This window comes from Epinephelus moara, chromosome 7 (genome assembly GCF_006386435.1).
Source record: "Epinephelus moara isolate mb chromosome 7, YSFRI_EMoa_1.0, whole genome shotgun sequence".
NCBI classification, from domain to species: domain Eukaryota; kingdom Metazoa; phylum Chordata; class Actinopteri; order Perciformes; family Serranidae; genus Epinephelus; species Epinephelus moara.
The window spans coordinates 30,111,963-30,128,010 of NC_065512.1; the positions used below are offsets into that span (position 1 = coordinate 30,111,963).

Here is a 16,048-nt window from a genome sequence, read left to right on the forward strand (position 1 = left end):
TTCTTACAGTTGCGCATTGCAAAACAATGACGTCAAACTCATGTGTCTAAGCTGTGAGAAACTTGCAACAACAAGGTCCAAAGTGTGGCTTCATTTCAAGTAGAAAGATGACAACAGTGCAGCTTGTAATGTCTGAAAAATTTTATTTTCAAGTAAGGGTGGAAACACCAGCAGTATGCTTGAACATCTGTCAACACATAGTGAGCTTAAATTCCAGAAATGCCATGTATTTGACAGCTCACGATTGCTACGGCTTCCCAACTAAGAAGCACATCTGCTAAAATGGTTAATATCTTCTGTTGTAATACCATTAGCACCACACAGGCAGGCTCTAAACATTTCTCTTTTGACCAAGAAAATGCAGTTTAGCAGTGGAGCTTTTGCACACCTGATTCACATGCATGCCTTTTTTTCTACTCTGTTTCTACTAGGGATGTTCCTGGTGACTAATTTCCCTGTCGACTAAACAAAAATTTAAATTAAGACTAATTAAGACTAAATTGCTACTACCATCTTGCTAGCACTATCGTGGACACAGGTGTGCTGCCAAGTTTTCAGCTGTGTGCCTTTCTTCGAGAGCTCACATCTGGAGCATGTAACTAACTAGGTATCCTTCCATGATGAAAGGACACGCTACTGTCATGCATGATTCTGTTGTTATGGAAGTCCAGCCCTCTGTTGTAATAGCCACATATTCTGTCCTCTGGGTGAATGATGTAAAATTGGTCTGAGTGTGGCTAGCATCGCTAGCAGCAGCTGTTGTTGTGTGCAGGTTAACATCCAAATATTTGACTTGAATGTGGCCGCACATTGCTCCAGTCGAGTGATTATATGCCAGTTTTCTCTCACACAGCCTACATCCTACCTTGTTTTCATTTTCTAGATCAAAGTACTGCCAAAGTGCGCTGGTTTTGCGAGAGGACATCTCCCCAGTTTCCCATCTGCTGTTTTAAAACTCCAGTCTACTGGAGCATTACCGTGGGGAGGGGGGAGCGCTGTCAGCTCTGTAGCCCCTACTAGTGGTGGGTGGCTGCATAACAGTTAAGTGGCCCTGTACAAAAATAAAACACGGATTGGTTTAACCAACTAATATTTCTGGTGCTGACTAGCGAGGGCGCAGTCGTTTAATCGTTTAGACGACTTATCACGTGCATCTGTATAATAAACAGAATCAGTAATGGCATAGTTATCAATAAAATGTTATCAATTCCCATCCCTAGTGTTAGGTAACAACATAAAGTATTCTAGTGAACTTGTATGGTAATAGATATAATTAACTTAATTCATATAATTTGTATCATTGTCTAAAAAGGTTTAAAAGTTCCTGTCTTATTACATCTCAGGGAGTGAACGTTCATTTACTGTTGCATTGAAAAGGGTAAGACAGTCATCTGTAACTCTGACATTTCTAAAGCTTTAAAAAAAGAAAGCAGTTATTGTTTGCTGCATTGATTAGCATCAGCAGGATGCAAAGTTACAAATTTCCAGCTTTCCTTGAAAAGGGCGAAGGAGCCATTTATATACAGTGTGTACCATCTCTTAAGCTTTAAAATCAATCGCAGTTTATGTTTTCAAGCTTTATTGATTTTTCCAAATGGCTATCATGACTTTGTGTTTGTGCTAATGAAAGGAAATCCTACTTTACTACTTTCCCTTCTTTTTCAGAAGGTCAACAGCTCTGCCACCGGTACTCAATTTTTATCCTTTTCTTATCTTTGTTGTTTCCAAGAATGCAAGACTGACACTTCCTCCCTCTGATTCTGAATGGTAACACTCTACATCCAGTAGATATCTTACACAAAGGGCTTTAACAGGCTCCTGTAGGTAGTTTCGTATTGTGTAGCTTCTCTTTTTCTACACACATACAAACGCACAATCTCACAAACACACATCTGCAAACGTGATAAATCAGACTGAGCTGAGAGTCTGAATGACACATTCTCCTTGTGCCACATCTAAGAGGAGACCATACATCACCTGTCCGTCCACCATGTGTGTGCATCTGGGAGCTTACAAGTGTGTGTTTGTGTGTGTGTGTTGCAGACTGCAGCAGAGTCCTTTGGCCATTTTGTGTCAGATTTATGAAACCTTTCAGCTCAAAGTCGTCTGTTAGAGAGCACTAAAAAACATGCTTGACCTGTCCGCTCCCTCTTTCTTTGTCTCACACTTTTTCTGTTGTATCCATCTGTCCATCCATCTCTGTCTTTGTATATCCCTTATCATTTTTTTTACTGATAGAATAAAAATACCAATCAGGTGTACATGACAAATCACTGTGTTTCCTTTACATACCAGTACTGGTGTTGGTAATGGATTTGCCCCATCGCCCAGCATGTTTCCTTTTAATTATTGATGTGGTTATTAAGTCTTATAAAGTGAACCAGGCTGATAATGGCTTTTAAGGTATTTAAACTTAATGTGGGCTTTAGAGTGTAAATAAATAAACAAATCATCTTTAGAATAATTTAAACACCTATGCACAGTATATTATTCCTCAATGGATTATGTTTGCACAAGATTTGACAGGTCTCACATTACGTCATAAAAAATTAATGTTACATTTACATGACCTATGATCACAAGTCACCCTGGCTTTAACAGTGGAGTCTCATTTTTAGATGGCATAAATGACAAAGATCCCAAAACTGATTAAAAGCAAAGCCAGAAAGCAGAGTTTAAGGGTTTTACTTCAAGAATTTGCACCTTTTTTACCAGTCTTGTAAATATTTATAGTCTTTAATGACAAGGACACATTCCCTTGCTGTGGACATTGATATATTTTAGTGCGTATCACACCATGTTATTAATGGAACAGAAGTCTTAATTATTAATGGCAGCATTATTAACAGCCATGCCGAGTTTCCGATTCTGATTTTAAACATTTATGGAATTATTATTGGTGTGGCAGAGCAGAGCATAGCAGAGCAGAGCAGGAGATTGATCTCCCTGGGCTTGTGTGTGTGTGTGTGTGTGTGTGTGTGTGTGTGTGTGTGTGTGAGAGAGAGAGTGAGAGAGAGAGCAAGAGAGGAAGAGAGGAAGAAAGTTGCTGCTGGACTGAAGCCCAGTTTTCTGCTTTTATTTTGAAACCTGTAAGCTTTATACACAACTTATTATTTTTGGCCTTAAAGGGATAGTTTGAATTTTTTGAAATAAGGTTGTATGAGGTACTTATTCATAGTCAGTGCATTACCTACAGAAGATGGCGGTCGACACATCCCCAGTTTGGAGAAGCCTGAAGGAGCACCAGCACGAAAGCTAAGCGGTGTGCTGCATTGGACGAGGGCAACAGCAAAACATATTTTTGCCACCAAAAAAAAAAAATCAATTTCAGTTGAAGTGTTCACTATATTTAGAATGTTTTCAGTGCTTTACCTTGCCATCAGATAGTGCTCTCTGACAGGAAACTGAAGCCGTTATAGCCATCAACGCTGTCTTCACAGCAAGACTCCTTTGACAATAACAGTAATTTTACCGTGCAGAACAGCGGCTGGTCTATTCCTGCCTGAATCAGTTAGGTTTCTTTGTGTTATTGTGTGACGTTGGTGAATAAGAACTATCCCTTTAAAGTACCAAAGTATGCACAATAACACAAACAACATGACTGATGGAGGGAGCGGTAGACCTGCAGCTTCCATGTTCTGCAAAATAAAATAACTGGTTTTGTCAAAAGAGTCTGCTGGCTTTGAGAGGACCATAGATTTTGGTCTTTGTAGCTATTTTCTCCCTTCATGACAACTGTACAGGGTTACATTTTTAAATAACGTAACCATTTACATTTTATTAAGGCTTAAAGTTATGCATAATTAAAGGCAGGCTGCTTTGAGTGACAGGCTGTCTGCCGATAGTGTCTTATGCCTTGTCTACACGAATACCGATACAAATAAAAACGGATTTTTATTTATCCTGTGTAAAAAAAATTCTGGGTTTACACGATCTGTTGTGAAACAATATCCCTGTTTACACAGAAACGCAAAAACAGCAGTTTTTTTGCTGCAATTAGCATGCCAGGCGATACGCCATATGTCAAACAACATAGAAGAACATTCTGCGCATGCACAGTTTGCTGATGTAGCGGTGATGTTGATGCAGCAGTGCCAAGTTCAATTGTAAGCTCGTAAGTAGTCCCAGAAGTGCTAACAAAACGTGAACAACCCGGCATATTTCCGGCATTGTTGTGGTTCCTGGGCGCCTAATGGGCATGCACGAACTGTGTTGCAACGTCATCGTTTTTCCAAAATCTCTGTCTATCCTGTTTACATGTCTCCACAGAAAGGGATATTTTAAAAAACAATCACTTTGGAAGCCGTTTTTGAAAATCTCCATTTTCGTCGAGAAAAACGCTGGTTACATGTAAATGAAAGGTGCAAACACAAATACCCGTTTTCAGAAATATATGGAACCGTATAAACAGGCTCTTAGGCTTCTCAGTCAGATCTTGCCTTCGCTCCTCTACAGCTCTACTCTCTCGTCTAAATATGGTCACTTCTGGCTGGAATAAACCAAGGTGGCGACATCAGTTAAATCCATTATTTTTACAGCCTATGACGTAAATATAACGTACACTTAAACTGACACTATTTTATTTTTTTTAGTTGGCTAAAATACATTATGTTGCTGCCTTTGTCCACAGCACTACATTGCTATGCTTCTGTGCCGGTACTCCTGTCTGCTTCTCCAAACTGGGGGCTTGTCGACTACTGTCAATTGTAGATAATAGACTGACTATGGATAAGTCATACACCCCCACTTCAAAAAACTGTGACTATCCCTTTAATATTTTACTCAAATGTTTCAAAGATGCATTGCATAGTTATTCCTAATGTGAGATTTAAATAATTAAGGCCAGAAAGCTTTTCAGTTGCAAACATGTTTTAGTTACAGAGTCATCTACTGTATCACGCACAAGCACAGTGCAATGATGTTAGGCTCTCACCGCATGAACCAACCCTGTTGGCGTTTAATGACCACGAGGTAGTTAAAAAGTGAAGTCATACAAGTCTCCTTTTTTATGACTTACTTGTTTCTCTAAACCTAATCAATAGCTTCCTCGTTCTGTGGTCATGGAACTATTTGCATGAATGTGCGTGTATGTTTGTGTTATGTCTTTGTTTATCATATTTATTTCTTCTTGAGCCCACCCTCTTCCTTTTATGCGAGGTCATAAATCTTATAAAGTACCCTTTGTGTGGGGGACTGTGTGCACTTGTGTGTGTTTGCTTATGTGTGTGCATGCTGTCTGTGGACAGAAAATGAATGCTGTGTACATTTTACCACCCTTTTCTCCCGGGCCCTCTGTCAATAAAATGGAGCAAAGGGTGAGCTGCTGTGTAGGTGTGTGTGTTAGTGTGTGGGTACGTGAGCGTGTGTGTGTGTGTGTGTGTGTGTGTGTGTGTGTGTGTGTGAGGTGTGTATCATCTGGAGCACCTTGTGACACAAATCATTTCTACTGTGACGCATAAACAAGAAACAGCACTGCCAAAAAAAAACAACAGAGCAGAGCAGAACACAGAGCAGTACTGGAGAAGAAAAGAAAATATTTGACCATCGTCCAACATAGCTTTCAACGTCTGTTTGAATCCTCTCATGTGTTTCCACTGACTTTATATGCAATCACAGCACTTTGTTTTATTTCCCACATTTAACCCTTTTCCTAATTTTGAATTCATCCAAAGTTTGGAGTGCCCCTAATGAAAGAGAATGGGATACCACTCATGACTCAAACACTTCATGAGAATCCAACAGTGGAACAGAAAGCTCATAAAAACACTGACAACAAGAGTGTTGAGAGGAATCCAGTTTAATGAGGATTACTACTTTATTCTGTTGCTGGTTTGTGAGGTGTTATGGGTAGCCTGTGGTGCAACACACATTGTTGAAAAATCCGTATTTGGAATTCGACTACTCCCCACAAGCACATGCAATCAGAAAGGGGGTGGTCAGAGGGTGAGGGCAGGAGTAAAAGGAAGATGTGGGATGTAAATTGATTTCCTATGAACACGAGTGTTTATTTCTGTCTATGTGATGAGCTGCCATCTTGCCTTAGGTCTTTTTCTGCCTTCTCCATTCTGGAACACTATATTCCTTACGAGGATGAGTAACTTCTCTTTATCTGCACTGTCACTCCCATGCCTCCAGTGATGTTTAAATAAAAATACATATATATATATATAGAATGAATGAAAGACTGGTAGTGCACTGTATAGTCAGTCATCATGTGTGTTTTTTTTAATACAGATAGCCAGTTAAACAAAAAGTAAAACACCAAGGTACTACCAAAAGGACATTTCAACAAAGTCATGTTCCCTGCTATGTGTGGGTGAGAGTGCATGCAGTCGACATGATTTGTGATGTGAGACTGGGTATAATGTGTTTTCAGCGCTGCAGCTATTATAGTCATTCACACAGCTCTCTGAGTTTATGGTTTCTATGAGAGGAAGGGGACGAAGGGCGAAAGCAAACTAACAGCATGGGTGAGGGAAAAAAATGGGGATGTGTTTTTTTTTTTAATATAAATTTAATGTTACAATTTTGAAGGCGTAGGTTTAACTACACGTAGATTATCTGATGAGGGCTTTGTATTCAGGATATTGAGTCTATTGTGTAGGGTTTTTTTGTTTTCTATTAACAGCAAGTTGTTTTCTGTGACAGTTATTTTAGTAAGGAAAAAATGAAAATAGAAAATCAAATTGAAATTGTGCATTTGAAATGTATTTAAGAACCATTTTCCTCTCTCTGTAAGTCTGCTTGCAAATATGCTAGCAACCTGAATGTGTTGCCTTATTGTGAAGCATGATGCTAAGCCTTTATTAGCATACTTCTGGTTTGCAATGTTGTGTAATTCTGTTTTCCCCCACTCTACTATCATCACTGTGGAATGTCTCTGTCTCTCTAAGGCTGGACAAACATGGTCATAAGCATGTTTCATTGTGGGGGGTTTTGTGTTTGCTGTGTGCAGAAACTGACTATTTCTGTGATTTGTCACCTGGACCAAGGTAGGGATGGAATATCCTATCCTGCAGTCTAGTTTTTACTAAGCCCCACTCCAGAGCAGGCAAAGTAGAAAGTGGTAATGCTGGCCCAAGTCTAGATTTAGGGTTAGTGTACTGCTAAGATTTTCATTTGTTAAAAATTTGACTGCAGATTTTCTAGTTTCACCAAATGAATATCTACAAGTGACATTATGGGTGACATGCTGAGCACTGGTAATGCAACGCTCTCAGAGGGCTCACAGACTGCCTTGGAGACTGGAAGAAAGTGTGTTGCTATTTCTCTGACTTTGCGTAAATCGCCTGTTGGTGCATCAGTGTGTTTTTCCTCCTTCCATCAACTTGGTCCATGAAATTGCACACTGCAGTTCTAATGGTTCATATGTGTGTGATATGACCGTCCATGTTTTCCATTATGTGTGAATATGTGTGTATGTGCATGACTCGCGAGCGTGCCCAGGGGTCAGTGTTGATGGGCTGAATATTTCCTCTGTTGACAGAGAGAGAGAATATTCACATGATTTATATTTTTGTTTTTCTTGCATTTTGCAAGAGAAAAAGAAGGAGAAACGGATAAAGATGAAGGCGGTCAGAATGATCAAGAGATTGATCTTTGTGTGAGTGTGTTCACATTTATGCACACAGGTGACTGTTTAGTTTTTATGCCTGCAGTCAAACCTCTGCAGACTGATGTTGGAAAAAATTGCTGTTTGTATAAACAGATGGCTTCTATTGGCGGGCTCATCATCCGGACAGCTGGTTGGTGGCAATGTCAGTCAAAGTTCTCAGAGTGTTTTGCATTATATTGACACTGATGTGATTCAGTTGTGAGTGTGACTTCCGTCAAATTGTAAATAAGTCACCACTGACCATGGTTGCTCTCAAGATCCTGAATCCCACAGTGACCCTGAGTTTACTCAGTTTTGGGGGTTCATTACCATATCTGCAGGGTTTGAAAATTCTCCATATTCACCTTCTGTACAAGCTTATTTAACCCATTTGCATTTCTGTTTGTGTGTGGCAGCGTGGACAGGATCCAGCAGCTGAGAAGAGAATACCAGCAGGCAAGGAGAGAAGGAATGGTGCCGCCTTATGAGGAGCTAGACCCAAGACGTAGAGTACATGAAAACGACGCGCACAGGGTAAGCTCAGACACACACATACACACACACATACACACACACACTCGCGCACACGCACACTGCCATTAGCTTGGGAAAAGCAAGTCCATGGACACGCAGGTTGCTCAAACGGACTTATAATTTCTTAATCAGAAGCCATTATTCTGTCCGTCATCAGGTTGTCCTTCTATGAGATAGTATGTGTATATGCACCGAGCATTTATGACGTTTCTTATTCCCCATCCCCTATCAAAATGATCCCTGCTTTTATTGCGTTTGTCAGGTGATCAAGTCCCTTTAGTCGTCAGTCTCAAGGTGCTGAATGTCTCCTGTAGGCATTTAGCTGATAGGACTGATCCCCACTTTTCACTGAGGACACAGACACAGAGGAGATAAGTAGAGGTTTTACTCACTTGTCACCTTGCAGGTACCATTTTTCAAATCTCAGAATTATAATCATATCGTCACAGATACACTTCTGAGCTCAGACTGGCTGAGTCATGTTGGAAGAGGCTACAAAAAAAAAGTCCATTATTACAGGTATATTTTTAATGTGCAAACAAGAAATCACCTCCCACACTCGTACCACTCGTCACCCTGCAGTGACTTTGTTTACTGTCTGTTGCTAAGCCAATGTAAAGGCTGCTATTATAAATGTGTTTGTGGGTATCAGATTTTATTTTCATAATTGTGGCTGTGCCATTATTTTGCTATATCTCTTTGTCAATCAAACGCTGACAATATGTTCCTCCTACTTGCTGCCTGTGTTTTCAGTGCTAATGTCAAAAGTATGTTTCTAAGCCTAAAGTCTAGACTGTATAAGTTTGTATGGGTCACATTGTTAATATGGCAGGTGCACAGCAAAACCTGTCAAATGTTAACAGCTCAGCGCCAGACTAGTGATTTATCCAGTTTTTTCGTGGCTCTGCTAACAGTCTGTACAACTGTTGACTTCTTCAGACACTGTTTATTTATGCAACACTCTTATTTGTCATTTAACGTTTAAACATGGGTGAAACAACCCTCTGAAACTGAGGGTTGACATCATGGAAATTCTAGAATATTTATTAGTTATTGTCAGTGAATATTAAACCTCTGTGGGGAGTCATTGTGGTGCAGGCGACTTCAGGCTCCTTATTTGGACTATTTGGACCTTTTATTGTTTTTCCCTTTTAGAAACCACCCAGTTAACAGAAACAAATCTCAATCAGAGCTCTCTCAGGGACGCAGTAAAGGTATCACTGAGTACAGTTTGTCTTTCCAGAACACACACAGCGCTTGGTCTCTTGAAGTCTCACTTCAAAACCCACTTTATTACTGTAAAGCCAGGTGCCTCCTGAGTTTCACCTCGCTTCTTCTTGTCACACTGACATTTAAGCTTCCATGGCTCTTTGAGGAAAAAATAAAATCGCCCTGAGCAACCGAAATGAGTCTCCGCAATGGAGCTAAAATTAATCTGCTATGACAAATGGACAGGTTTATTGCAGCACATCACAGTTTAACCACCGCACCATGATCTTCAGTGAGAGTCAGAGGCTTCACTTCTTTGTACCAGGATGCTGTCAGACCTCATCATGGTATACTTAAAAAAGAAGTAACATAAATGTTTGTGTTCTTTGTGAGAAATGGAAAAAATTATTTTTACATCTAAGGTGCGATTTGTCTACACAATGTTAGCAAGGCCCTCAGGGTTTTTACACGCTGAGGAGCAGAGCTGGGCTGTGTGTGTGTGTGTGTGTGTGTGTGTGTGTGTGTGTGTGTGTGTGTGTGTGCGCGCGCCCCCATTATTGTGGATTACTAAGAGTTACAATACGCCAGGCTACGAGTCCTCAGTGTTGCGTAAGAAAAAAGTATTGTGTGCTTATACATCAAGAAGTACAGTTAGTATAGTAGAAGTCAGCGCTACATACTGTACCAATAAATCTGTGACTGTGGTGGAGAGACGCACACAGAGCAAGGTGCAGGTCATCCTCGGGAATTGCAGCCACCCTCTCCACAACATCATGGCAGAACGGAGAAGCAGCCGCAGTGATCGCCTTATTTCCTTGCATTGCAGGACTGAACATTTCAGGAGATCCTTCGTCCCCACACTAAGTCAATTTAGTATTAGCAGGTATAGTCAGCATCATGCTATCACTCACTGCAGCCATTAGTGTGTCATGCCTTGTTTTCACCAAGCAGTGCAGTTCAGTTTGGTTCGGTTCGGTGCACATTAGAATGGTTATTTTTTGTTTCCCTTGTAAAAAGTTGTGGATGGTACCACTAGAACTGTTCCTTACCGTCCCCATTTTCCATCACCCCTTTGTTAGGGTACCTAGGACCAAACCAGTACCAAAAGGTGGACCTGGAAACACCACAGTCTGGTAACTGGTTAATAGAGAGTCGACACTGTTGCTCAGGGCTGAGTTGTGGCTGGTTTTGGTTTTGTTATATAACCATTGCTCATACTGTGACACGTTTTACATACATTAGTGAACTATAACTATAAAATGAAAGGATGTTTTGCTGCCTCTTCGTCTTTAAGAGTTAACAGTTAGCAACTGGGAAGGAAAGTACTTCAATTCCCTTGCCGGTTCTTTTAAGTTTGAATGTTTTCTTGTATGTTACTCAATGAGTTGACAACGTGAATCCATCATCGCACCTTAAATTTCAATATGACAACTTTAATCATTGCATTTGTTTTTATCGTCTCTCCTGAGTGACATCTTCAAGCATGTTATGTGAACTGCATATTTTCTAATCCTTACTTGGAAGAAATAAATGTGGCGGCGTGTCGTTGGGGTGCGCTCCAGCAGCATTAAATCCCTGCTGTCGCCTGAGAAGCCCGCTATTTTTAAATATCCCATCGAGAGAGTCTTCCACTCCAGCCTGTTCTTTTTTTGTTCTGAAAATGTTGCGTGCAACTCCGTTCTGTGGATGATAAACACGATGCGGACTTCCCTGTGCATCACCGGTGAAGAGGAAATACAGCTGGACGGAACAATGAGTAACAACAACCTCTCCTACCATTAAGACTACTGTATGCAGTAGCAACACTATAAACATGTTTATTGGGGTTATTTTTGGTTCTAAAGGTACTATACTAAAAAGCAAATTTGTCAAACATTTTCTGCTTCTAGCATGTTTTGCTTTTCTGTGAGTTATGTGATACTAAAACAAATATATTTGGGTTTTAGCTTACTGAAGTAGCAATTTAACGGCTCTCCCTCTTTTTCCATGGTATTGTGGTGGTACTTTTCACTACCTTGTGACATTTCATAGATCAAATGAATGATCAAGGAAATAATCAGCGGATTAAGTGATAATGAAAGTCATCATAAGTTGCAGCCCCCTCAGCAGTTTACTTAACTTCATATTGTGCTGAAGTGGCACGAGTATGATGTGGTTTATGATGAGGTTTATGTGACAAAATACTGAACTCAACATTAAATGATTCAGATGTAGGGCCTTTGTCATTGTATCCACACACTGTGCTTATCCAAAGTTATACCTGGCCCACTTTAATTCAGATCTTAAAGTCATTTGGTTTGTGACCAGCCAGGGGCAATCTCCTTTCCCCTGCGATCGATAGCCACACATTACACCGTTCTCTGGCTCCAAATGAGAAAACTTTGTTGTTGTTTATAAAGCTGAGAGGGAGAGCAATTAGCATGCTTCAGAGGCGGAAATTAAGTTTGAAGTTTGAAAGTTAAAAAAAGGAAAAGGAGGGGGGAAAAAATCAAAAGAAAAACAGACCAGTAGCAGTTGCCACAGTGCCTAACAAGCCCCTCTCATTAAGGATGATGCATTTATTAATTAAAGCAGAGGCGATTATTTACCTGACTGGCTTTCTGTGGGAAGTGTAGAGGGAGAAGTAATGGTTATGGAGGTAAGCCGACGGCAAACTAATTCAATTTTACTTTTATTGGTTTGTTTGTTTCTCCTTAGGACGTTTTTATTTTTTGTATAGGATTTGCTGAATGACTATGAAAAGTAAAAGCAATAGAAACTTAAGTCTAGTGAGAGAGTGAGACAAAAAAGAAAAAGGGAGAGAGAAAGTTCCTCATGCAATGTTGCCACAGTATACTGAGTGTGTTTTTTCCCCCATGGCTCCATTACCATCTCATTGATTCATGGTTATGGGTTAGCTGTCTCTGCTAGCAAAATTATGTTTGCCTAAAAACAATTATCAAACAACAAAAGCCACACCACAAGTTTGTATCCAAGTGAGTGCATTGTGTGCTTGTGGGTGGGTGTGTGTATTTTGGAAGACAACAACAGACTTTCTCCCTAAGGAGAGGGGAACTAAATCAACAGGGCGCTGTTGCTGTTGTCACATATGCAGCACACACATTCACACACAGTTCTACACAGAGGGTATGGAAGCCAATTGTTATAGTGGGCGGTGTGACACAGCCTTTATTGTAAGATTTAATTATAATGAAAAGCTTTCATCTAATTTTTCCTGTACTTTGGGCTTTTAATATGCGTATTCATTTACAGTTTGTCATTGAATTACCAATGGCAATTTGTAGTGTGATGCAAAATGAAAAGGCATGGAAGCCTCATATAAGAACTCACTGAGGTAGTGCAGGGTTTCTCCCGAAGAAGTTGTTAGTCCTGATAGCAAGTATCTTTTGACAGGGGATTGTGGTCAGGCACCAGGCGGCAGCCAAGTGTCTTTTGCTGCATCCCATTTATCTCGGAAGTCAGAGGTCTGAGCTGGGAATGACATCACATCTGAGTTGACTGCATTCCAGTACAACAAGTCTAAAACCAAGATGCAGATAGCAATACCAGTTATAGCCAAGTTAGCCATTGTTGTCAATACTAGCTTGTAACAAGGCATTGCACCATATTTTGCACGTACAAACACCACAGCGTCTCCAGATATAAGTTGCACAGTATTGTGTGTATGACTGTTTAATGACACAAAAGTGCTAATAAACGACATACTCTTACAGCTTTCATTACTGTTAATACATTGAGCAGCCTCTTGGATCTCGAGGCTAGGGTTGGTGAGGTTGCTCCAACTTTCTGAGTCAGAAATCCAACTTCAGGGGGTGTTCCTGTTGAAATTTCAGACAGGGAACTTGAAAAGGTTGACTTTCTAGTGCAAATCGAATGCATCAGTTTTTAATCAGGCCTGGCACAGGCCAGCAACAGCATTAATGATGCATTTCATTTACCTGAGCTGCGAATGCAATCACATCTGTTGACCGTTTTCCAGCAGTCGGAAACCCAAGACAACAAATACTACGCCATAGATTGCGCATACAAACACCGTAGCAACATGTCCACAGATAGAGGTTGGACAGAGCTCGGAAAATCCAACTTCTCAGTGCAAATGGAACACATCATAAGATAGAGCCCTGTAGTTTCTGTGATAATATGATATATTTCAGGTTGACCATTTATTCGGGTTTCCACCAAGCAACTTGGTGTTTCCCTCTGCATGAAGTAACATTTACATCACTGATACTTGGCTGTTCTTGCACTAATGCCATTACCAAAGACTCATTGACAACATTGTTGACTCGATGAAGCCACGCAGTCTCTTCTTCATCACCATCACCTCCAGTATTTAGTTGTCTGAAAAAAACTACCCAAGGTTTTCTGGCTTTTATTTTTTTCTCCTTGACATTATCCCTAAATATCACCGAGGAACTATCAGTTACTGACAATTTCTAGCTAGCTAAGTTTGCTAGGTGGTATTATCTTGTTGAAAGTGTGAGGGTAAAGAACACTGATCTCAGACCTGCTGTTATCCTGTAGTGCATTTACCAACCATTTACCTTCCAATCATTATATTCATATGTTTCTAACAAAACCGTTCTAGCTTAAAAAACATCTTAAAAATATATTTAAAAAACCATGCTTAGGCCTGGCAGGGGGGTTAACTCAGGCTGAGGCTACTAAGCTTGCAATACACTGGTGGAAACCCTGTAGTGCTAATGTCTGCTGCCCTTCATTTCATCTCTTAAAATGTGTTTATCCTGTGAAGGGTTTTCTAGGCCAACGCTCCTTTTTGCACCTGTTTTCTTTATTCTTCATGTTACAAAGGTGCACACCTGAGGCTTTTTAGTACAGCCACAGTTTGACTGAGTAGCCACCGGAGCAGTTGGAGATTACATGCTTTGCTCAAGGGTGTCTTGATGGTCTTTGCTGGGAGGAATTCACTTTTGTATCCAGATTTGTCTTCGTAAGTGTGGGGATACAAACTTCACCTTCTGCTTCTTTGGTGTTAAGAATGTATTTTATTTGTATGTTTAGGACGAGAACGCAGCTGTCTCACACAGGGCAGGGAACATTGTAGAGTGTTAATGAAACAATCACAAGCTGCTGATTATATTAACATGTTACAGTGACCTGTATTCTTACATTTGGTAACATTCTGATTTTAAAAGGAGTTGGAAAGAGGGTGCAGCTTTCTGTCTATGGAGTCAAAGGCTTGGACAGCATTAGATACAGACTACTTATCTCCATTATGTCTCTGTGTTTTTTCTGTCCACTCTCTGAATGTGTCCCTTTCATAGTGCACCTGAAAATAGCTGAGCACATATCCAAGTAAGAAAAGCCTTTTAGCTGTCTAAGTCCCAGTTAAAACCACCTCCACAAGTATTGGCAAACAAGAACAAATGTGTCAGCTTCTCAGGCGGATGAAAGTGTTTTATTCCAGTTCTGGCCAATAGGAGTCAAAGTTAGGACAAGACAATGATTCATCTGCTTATCTGTCTCTATAATTCACGCACTTATCTTTGTCTTCCTGTCCGTGTCCTTCGTCTAATTCCTGTTATTTTAAAAATCGCTCATGTTTACTGCTTGAAAGCAAAAGCTGAGTGGTGGTGGTGTCAACAGACCATGAAGCTAATGTTCAAATTTCTTCTGTATTCTTGCATTTGAGTTAGCCATGGAAAAACTGCACCTAAGTGTTTGCCCTTTTTTTTTTAGCTGCCCTGCAGATTTTTTGTTATAGGGCTGATATCACCATGTCTTTAAGAATTTTTTTGCTAGCATAAGAAGCTATTTTCTGCATGCACTTTCCTTTAAGTTATTATAGTGCACTGCGTCAACTGGAAAAAAGGGAAACTCCTATCTTTCTCCATCCTTGAGGAGTTGTGATTAAGACAATTTGTCACCCACGTATCTGCATTCCTCTTTCCCATATCTGTTATTGTTTTACTTTGAGTCCTTGCCTTCTTTCCTTCTCTATCAGCTGCCTCTTCATCCCCTGTGCTTTCCTGAGCGCTTAGCATTTCACATGTGCACCTCGACTATAACACGCACATACATAAATATTTGTGTTAAAACGTTTATCTTACAGTCCCAATGTCATTGGAAGACAGTGTGTTTGTCATGCGCTTCCTGAAAATGCTTGTCAAATACTGATGCCCCTTTATGCAAAGGGATACTTTCCTCACATTCTCTGCTACTCTCTTCAGGTTTTTGGAAGTGTGTCTAGTGTGTTCCCCATTTGGAAACTGAAGGGTCCACAGTTCCACTCTGGCATTAAAAGCCTTGACAGCACTTATAATGTGTGTGTTGAATCCCTGTTTTTATTCTGGAATTCAGAGTCAGACTTATTTAGCTCTCCTCTGATGACAGCTCTGTCTCTCTTGTCACTTGGTGTGGTTGACTTGCACTTGCATTTTGATGTCATATTTGTTTTACTGTCTTGACCATCTCTCCATTGGTAAATGGCTTACAACAAATGAGCCTCTTGCTTTATTCTTGTCTGTGGGTTTGGTTAAAAGCAGCTGCTAGGACTTCAGCTTCAGCTTCAGCTTCAGCTTCCTGACTTTGCTGGAATGCGAAGGGGGTAGTCCGCTTTGAGTTGTGGTTGGTTCATGGTGTAATAGGGTTTGAGTTACCTTTCTTTTGTTTGTTGTTTTTTTGGCAGAGCAGCAGATTGGTGACCAATGTTGGGCGTGTTTCTCATTACTCGTTACTCTTTTCAAAAGT

At 40.4% G+C, this 16,048-nt stretch overlaps 1 protein-coding gene across 4 annotated transcripts in view; it reads left to right on the forward strand.

The window, feature by feature from the left end:
- The window catches only part of LOC126392868 (partitioning defective 3 homolog B-like), a 262,365-nt gene that overhangs the window by 180,310 nt on the left and 66,007 nt on the right, over positions 1 to 16,048 (forward strand). For all 4 annotated transcript variants that reach the window (XM_050048554.1, XM_050048555.1, XM_050048556.1 and 1 more), the window contains one exon: positions 8,011 to 8,128. In XM_050048554.1, the coding sequence (XP_049904511.1) occupies positions 8,011 to 8,128 (118 nt within the window). The remainder of the gene's footprint in view (positions 1 to 8,010; positions 8,129 to 16,048) is intronic.